At 39.7% G+C, this 8,524-nt stretch overlaps 1 protein-coding gene and 1 non-coding gene across 2 annotated transcripts; one reads left to right on the top strand and one right to left on the bottom strand.

Moving 5' to 3' along the window:
• Positions 1–682: 682 nt before the first annotated feature.
• LOC138895634 (uncharacterized) lies at positions 683–2,879 on the bottom strand. The gene is made up of 6 exons (XM_070180344.1): positions 2,733–2,879; positions 2,338–2,542; positions 2,049–2,188; positions 1,767–2,003; positions 1,203–1,389; positions 683–993 (listed from the first exon to the last, which is right to left on the bottom strand). Exons 1-6 carry the CDS (start codon positions 2,877–2,879, stop codon positions 683–685), a joined length of 1,227 nt encoding a protein of 408 aa, XP_070036445.1.
• A 646-nt stretch (positions 2,880–3,525) lies between these two features.
• On the top strand, positions 3,526–3,632 carry LOC117274427 (small nucleolar RNA R71). Its single transcript, XR_004504526.1, has one exon. It is a non-coding gene; the product is annotated as a small nucleolar RNA R71 (small nucleolar RNA).
• Positions 3,633–8,524: the final 4,892 nt, after the last annotated feature.

Raw genomic sequence — 8,524 nt, forward strand, 5'->3', positions numbered from 1 at the left:
GCTAGTCAGACCCATGGGGGTCATACTCAAATCCTTCATCCTCAGAACGCCCACCAGTCGAAGCTTCGGGCTCATCATCATCCGCTCCCAAGGGCACTAAAGCCATTGGCCCCGTGACATCAGCATCAATATCACCCTCATCATCTGAGCCCTTGTGGGTGTTTTCATCCTCTGATAGGTGAATTGAACTTCCATGGGCAATTCCAAACATTTCTTTTGAAGAACTAGACAAATTATTGCGTAGATGCATACGCTCCTCATCCATCACGCCCAACTTGCTCATTATCACATTCAGGGAGCTATATAGATATCTGTTGAAGTTTTCATCCCTCTTATTCTGCATAGCCTAGATCTGCTTGGACGTAGACTCCAACAAGGAAGTAATGTCCATCAATCCCTTTGGTGCCTCCACCACCTCATCATAACCGGGGTACTCAGGTACCTTACGTGAGAGCATGTACTGCGTCAACAGGTTGCCAAAGCAGAATCTTTTTACTTTCCTCCCAAACCGTGTGCGGTCCATCTCTCCTAACATGATCTCACCCACATTGATGGGTCGCCCAATTGTCAGAAAAAAATCAAACACACCTGGGCTTGAGTGCACTCACTGTTATGCTCCGCCGACATCCGTCTGGCCTGCACAAAGTTCTGCCACACCTTGGCAGTTTTGGTTAAAGTCAAATCAGATCATCTCAAGATATGCATCACCATTAGTCCTTGTCCATTTTGCATTAGAATCGATGTCACAAAGAGTGTGATGAATAACCTGGTAGCTGGGACACTTGACAAACTTTTGCAGCCTCCTCGGATTAAGGCAGTCAACTCCTAAGAATTTGTATAAGGATGCCTTATTCAATGGCACTTCCTTTCCTTGAACCCACGACATGAACTGATGCTCATTCCAATTTGCATATAGCTCCCTCACCATGCTCATATTGTTCAAACAGTCATCATAAGAAGACCTAAAGACTGAAAAATCATCCATGAAGACTTCTACAAATTTTTTATCATATTAGAGAAAATTGCCAAGATGCACTCTGAAAAGTGGCCGGTGCATTACAAAGACCAAATGGCATTCGCTTGAAAGCAAAAGTACAATAAGGGCACGTGAAAGTTATTTTCTCCTGATCCTCTGGGCATATGACAATCTTGTTGTACCCCAAATACCATGAAGGAAGCAATAATATTCATGCCTAACCAACCTGTCCAATATCTGGTCAATGAATGGAAGTGGGAAGTGGTCCTTGCAGGTTGCTTTGTTGAGCCTTCTGTAGTCAATGCAAACTCTTCACCCGTGACGGTACGAGTAGGAATTAGCTCATTTATCTTATTCTCTACAACAATCATCCCCTCTTTTTTAGGCACACATTGCACTGGGCTCACCAGTTGCTGTCAGAAATAGGAAAGATGATACATGCATCAAGCCACTTAATTACTTCCTTCTTCACGACCTCCTTCATAATCGGATTTAACCTCCTTTGTTGCTCAATACTAGGGGGGTGTCCATCTTTCAGAAAAATTTTATGCATGTAAAATAATGGACTAATTCCCTTGATATCAGCAATTGTCTACCCAATAACTTTTTTATGCTCACGAATCACTCTTAGTAGCTTTTCTTCTTGCACATTGGTCAAGGTAGATGAGATAATCACTGGCAATATTTTAGAATTCCCCAAGTAGGCATAGTGCAGGTGCGCTAGAATAGGCTTGAGCTCTAGCTTTGGAGCTTCTTCAATAGATGGTTTGGGGGGGGGGGTCAGAGTAACAGGTCTGTCCAACTCCTCAAATATCCCAAGCCCATGGACATACATGCAAGACATGTTAAGGACTTGCTCAATTTCTTCCACCATCTCATCTTTACTTTCTTCTTCATCCCCCATCAAAACTCGTTCAAGAGGATCTATGGGGCTCACCAATGAAGTCACATCATTTTCCACCACAGAAATCATGGATATCTCTTCATAGTGGGCTGGCAATATGAGTGCTTTATACACTTTGAATACCTACATTATATCACTCACTCTCATTGTCATCTTTCCTTCACATACATCAATAATAGCTTGGCCCGTGGCTAAGAATGGACGCCCCAAAATTAATGGGACTTCCTGATCAGGCTCATATTCTAAGATAATAAAATCAGTAGGGAATATGAAAGAACCCACATAAACTAACACATCTTGAATCACCCCTTCAGGATGAGCAATGGAGCATCAACCAACTGTAAAATCACCGTAGTTGGGCACGGCTCACCCAACCCCAACTGTCTAAAAATAGATAGCGGCATTAAATTGATGCTCGTCCCAGGATCACATAAAGCTCGCCCGAATGCGTGCTTACCAATCGAGATTTGGATAGTGAAACTACTTGGATCCTTCAATTTCTGAGGTAGCTTGCTTTGAATTCTTGAGCTACATTCTTCAGTGAGTGTCGTAGTCTCAAAATTGGCCAACCTCCTCTTATTTGCCACTATGTCCTTGATATGTTTGGCATATTTGGGCACTTCTTGAAAGATGTCTACCAACAGAATATTAATTTGCACATGCTTCAAAATATCAAAAAAAATTATAAGCAACATTATCCTTCACTTTATGCAATCTCTGAGGGAACGGAGGTGGTGGCCTCGCAACTAGTGGTTGGGGTTTCTTTGCCACCGCCTCTTCAACTGGCTTCTCTGACTTCTTTGCTTTTTTTGATTATGCTTCTATGGTGGCCTGTTTCTCATTAAAGGTCACTTGCTTTCTTTTTTTCGATGGGACTTTTTCTAATTGTCTCCCATTCCTCAATGACACATCATTAATAGAAGCCTTAGGATTAGCCTTAGTGTCGCTTAGAAGAGCTTCAACTGGTCGAGTATTTTGGGCACTGGCAAGTTTCCCCATTTGTCACTCCAAATTTCTCATAGCTGCTGCTTGGGCCTGCTGGTCAGCCATCAATTTCTTTAGCATCTCCTCAATATGACTCGTCGAGTTACTAGGTTGCTCAGCCTATGGTGCTCTATATTGTTGTTGCAGGGTTTGTGGCATGTACTGATTCTGTGTACCTTGGTTTCCACCCCAAGAGATGTTTCGGTGGTTCCTCCAGTTCGGATTGTAAGTGTTCCCATACTAATTTGTCTGGAACCTATTTTCATTATCCATAAAACATCCAGACTCTGGATTAGCTGGGTATAAGTCGCTCGTGTGACCCTCTCCACACACTTCACAAAATATCTGAACCTGTTGCACTGGCTGAGCTTGTTACTTGTTAATAACCAAGGTCATCTTATTGACTTGGTTGTCCAATGTGGCAACCTGCGCTGATAATACAGAACCAACATCTAACTCGAGGACCCCCACAAAATTTTAAACTTTGTGTCTGCCCATCTCTCCTTACCAATCAGGATTACTTTTAGAGAATTTGTTCAATAATGCATATATTTCATCGAAACATTTCTCTAACACTTGACCTCCCTCTGCAATGTCCACCATAATTTTTGTCTATAGATGTAGCCCTTCTATGAAGGTATGAGCTAACACTTTATTTGTCTGGTTGTGATGAGGACAATCTCTTAGCAACCCCTTGATCCTCTCCCAAGCTGAATATAATGACTCTCCCGATTTCTGTTTGAAGACGACTCTCTCACTTCTGATCTTTGTAGCTTTGCTTGAAGGAAAGAACTGTGCCAAAAACTTTCTTGCCAGATCATTCCATGATGTAATAGAATTAGTTGGTTCCGCCTTCAACCACCGCTTTGCTTGGCCCAATAGAGAAAATGGGAATAGTGTGAGCCTCACATAGTCTGGAGTGACTCTGTTAGTGATATAAGTATCACTAATCTCTAAGAAGTTCAGAATGTGTTGTTGTGGATCCTCGTGTGGAAGACCCATAAACTTCCCATTTGCATGTAGTAACTGGATCATGCTCTATTTTAGCTCAAAGTGTCCAGTGATTCTGGGCTTCACGATGCTGGAGGTGACATTAGCAATGCTGGGCATCACTACCTCCTGAACAACCATATGTTGCTCCTCTGCCATGTTCACAGTCAATTGAATAAGTGCCTAAAGATTATTAGTGTCCTTTGCTTCTCTCAATCTCGTGTGAAATGTTCTATCAGGTTCGGGGTCAAAGACTTGAAGTCTATCCTGGCTTGTGACCCTTCGTATTCAATCAAAGTTCCTAGGAGCAGAGCAACCAATAAGAAACGTTAGACTTGACGAAATAAACAACTAAAGTAAAAGCTAGTAAAGAAGTCAATATTCAAGTCCCCAGCATCGGCGCCAAAAACTTCCTGCTCCCTAACGCACATGCAAGTGTACGTGGTTGTACAAGTAATAAAGTGATAAATCGAGTGTCGAACCCATAGAGACTTGTGTTAACTACCCACTAGTTTTACCAAGATTATTATTCAGTCGAGTCAATCAGAGTTCAAAAGTATGATTATACTAAGCAGTAATTCTAACAAGTAACTAATTAATCAAGCAACAAAATAATTATTGTGTATTTAGTAGAAATAAATATTCCTGGGTTGTGATCGATTCACCAATCCTATTGTGTTCTAATTAACTCTCCCTTTTATACAATTCGCTCATGGTTGCTAATTAATCGAATAATTACTCTCGTAGTATTCTCCCGAATTACTACTCGCCTATTCAAAATAGATTAACGCCTATATTCCTATGGAATCAATCTATTAAGAATGCATTAAAATTATAATATTTAATTGAGCATGGTGACTAGGTATATTTCTATCCTAACCACAAATCCGCCCTCCACTCAGAGTTAAGATCATGCCCTCTTCAACTCTTCTCTAATCTAGACGTAGCTTTCCCAAGCATAGCATAGATACTAAATAGAACCTAACTGCTGGCCAGATAATTAAATAATTAATCACAGAATTAAAGAAACGATCACATATTAACAAATTGTAATCAAGGTTAAGTCAACTTTAAACAACAATATTCATGGCTAAATCATAACCCCAGAACTATAGGTTTTAGCCACTCATGATAAAATCAAAACAATTTCACATGTTGAATAATTGAGAATACTAAGAAAGATGAAGAAAAATTGATAATCCTTGCTCCCACGTGTTCCGCGTGTGTATTTTTCTCTCCAAGTGGCGTCTCTCCTCATAAAATAGGTTTACGCTTGCTTTTATACTAGTTGGGGGTGTCTTGGGTCGAAATAACTTTGTCCCGGTCGAGGTAGGAAAAATTTTCGTCACCAGCGCCCAGGGTAGCGTGGGGCGCTTGCCCTGGGACAAGGGATTTTGAAGTTCTGATTTCTGTGCCACAAGTAGCGCCCACGCTATCACAACCCAAAATTCCGTCTCAGGCGTCGTGATGACACCTAGTCTCTAAGACTAGGTAAGTCGATTACTTACCACAATTAAGCTAGTTTAACAAGAATATTTAAATCAGAGAATTATATAAAATACCTAAATAAATGTGAAATAAGCCTATGAGGCAATAATTACTACAACCTCCCAAGACTAGGTAATACAGAATCATGAACTCTAACTGAATACATGAAAAGATCTAAAAGATCGAAATACAATACTTTTCAAATAAATAGTTGACAGTACAATGAAAGGAAAGGACTCCAAGGGACTACGACGACGAAGCAACTCTACCTTGAATCCTCGTGATCAATAAGCTAGCTCTGCCTGAGTCTGATATATCCAATACCAAGATTTGCACAAAAATATGCAGAAGTATAGTATGAGTATACCACGGTCGGTACCCAGTAGGTATGAAGACTAACCTCGGTAGAGTAGTGACGAGGTACAAGTCAAGAAACTTACTAGTTAAAATAACATGTGCAGTATAGAAGTATAAAGCTAAAAAGGAAAGCAGGAATCAGTAAATGGCAACAAGAATCAACATGTGATATAAACAGTAAAGTAATAAGAACACCGTGAAGTACCAATTGAAACCAAATAAGGAAAACAAATAACAAACAATTAATCAAGCTGTTCTAGCACAAGTTTCAAAATGAATTTTCTCCGAGATACCTCATGTCATAATCAAAAGTCACGAGTCTCAACCATAATCATATGCTCATGGTGCCTTGTGTCCACATGTCTAATCACAACCGCACATACAACTTATGTGCCAATATCGCAATCCACCCAGCATGATTACAGGCTCACAACCACAATCTGCCCGGCATGGTCACATGCTCAATATCAACATGAAATCAGATAATACAAGAACACATGGGCATGATAAATAAATGTTAAGTTTCATACTCTCGAACTAGTATAAATGGCATGCTATGGTGTATGCTTGTGCGAGTGTACTAGTACAACCCAAGTCAAAAAGAAATATCAAAGACATCGAGTAGCTCATTAAGAGAAACACAACAAGTCACGTAAGGTGTATGACATACAAAAGGAGAATCACACTAACACGTGAATATCATCAACATAATGCCCCCAGGCCATCACACATCATACTTGACATTGCCATCCTTATCTCTATGATAGCCACCTGTATCACATCGCCCTAACAATATCATTAGCCACATGTATCACTAAAATAGCCACCCATATCACTCCACCCTAACAATATCATTATCCACACGTATCACTCCGCATAATATCCACCCTTATCGCTCCACTGGGACAATAACACAATAGCCACCCGTATCACTCCGTATAATCAACAACGGTGAGATGTCACCCTTATGCTCCGCATAATAACAACCAATCCACACAATAATTCACATATTCTCACAACAACACGACATATCAACTCGTACCAAGAGTGCCCATAGGCCATAATCTTTCCAAAAGAAATAACAATATCAATATTTGCACAATAAATAACCCATGGCTCAAACACAATGTTTATAGAATCTCAAAAATAACAAAATGAATGGGAAAGTAACTCAAAAATGGACAACACCCACTTTGAACACAACTTCTATTAAAATAGATTAATGACTTTCAATAACTTCAACTTCAATTAATTGCTCAAGGATAAACTCAAGAATGAAGGTATTTCAATGAAATGGCAAACTTCGGATTCTAGTGTATGAAATATGCTAACAATGAAAGAGATGGCACCAACTAGAAATTACGTATAAATGCATGAGAATAAACTGGAAACATCAGGATATCATGTAACAACAATTTCAATTAAGAGTAACTCAAAAATAAAGGAAGTCACATAATAATAAAAGAGGTAACAATTTCAAATAAAGCACATAGGAGTAAACTTGATAAGTAAAGGATGTGACATGTAACAACAACTTCAAATAAAGCATGTAATAGTAAACATGACAAACAAAAGATATAACATGTGCTAGCAATTCCAAATAATTACATGAAAGAAGCCTAAGAGTCTAAACCGATCAATTGCCACATATAAAACCTGAGAACGCACTCGTCACCTCGCGTACACGGCTTTCACATAACACAAATAGTACAACAACTCAAATCCTAAGGGGTAGTTCCCCCACACAAAGTTAGGCAAGATACTTACCTCAAGATAGCCAAATAAATACTTTAAAATGACCTTCTTGTGTGAAACACACCTCCGGACGGCTCAAACCTAGCCAAAATAATTTAATATCATAAATAAAAACCATAGAAAATAATTTCGGATAATAAAGCTTCGATCTTTAATAAAAATTAAAATGTCAAACAAAAAAAGTCAATCCCGCGCCCACGTCCACACCATAGGAAATAATTTTGGATAATAAAGCTTCGTTCTTTATAAAAATACTCAATTTCTCCAATTCAAATCACAAATTTAATGATAAAAACAAAGATGAAATCATGAAATATAATCAAATCCAGCTCAAAAACACTTACCCCAATCCAAATGGTGGAAATCCCCTCCAAAATCGCCCAAAACTAAGGTCTACAACTCAAAATATGATAAAAATAACCAAACCCTCGATTTATATGAAGCTGCCCAGGGATTCCGCATTTGCGGGCCAAGAGCCGCATTTGCGAGCAATGGCTCGCATTTGCAACAACAGCTTACCAAACAAAGATCCGCATCGGCTAAACGGTAGTCGCTCCTGCGACAGCGCAAAAGCACAAAACAAATCGCAGAAGCGGAAAACCTAACAATGTAAAAACGCACAGAAGCAACTAGAAATCGCGAGAACCAGACTTCTTCAACAACAAGGAAATGACCCGAAACTCGTCCGACACATCCAGGTCCCCCGAGACCCCATCCAATCATTCCAACCAACCCCATAACATAACAGAAATCTGCTCGAGGCCTCAAATCACATCAAATAACATCAAAACTACGAATCGCACCTCAATTCAAGCCTAATGAACTAATGAACTTCCAATTTCTACGACTCGCGCCGAATTATATCAAACGAACCCGGAATGATCTTAAATTCTGCATGCAAGTTCCAAAAGACACAACGGAGATATACCAACTCCCAAAATCGCAATCCGAACCCAATATCAACAAGGTCAACTCTCAGTCAAACCTCTCAACCTTCCAAAACTTCAATTTTCTAACTTTCGCCAAAATACATCAAATCAACCTACGGACCTCCAAATCCAAATTCGGAC

Source organism: Nicotiana tomentosiformis, chromosome 7, assembly GCF_000390325.3.
Source record: "Nicotiana tomentosiformis chromosome 7, ASM39032v3, whole genome shotgun sequence".
Classification (NCBI taxonomy): domain Eukaryota; kingdom Viridiplantae; phylum Streptophyta; class Magnoliopsida; order Solanales; family Solanaceae; genus Nicotiana; species Nicotiana tomentosiformis.

Excerpts from the sequence above, each read along its gene's own strand:
- LOC138895634 (XM_070180344.1), bottom strand. The coding sequence starts at position 2,879 with ATGGGGAAACTTGCCAGTGCCCAAAATACTCGACCAGTTGAAGCTCTT. Across the intron at positions 1,390-1,766 it reads TTGAGGAGTTGGACAGACCT|CAACTGGTGAGCCCAGTGCA; the intron begins GTTACTCTGACC and ends TATTTCTGACAG. Across the intron at positions 994-1,202 it reads ATTGACCAGATATTGGACAG|AAGTCTTCATGGATGATTTT; the intron begins GTTGGTTAGGCA and ends AAAAATTTGTAG.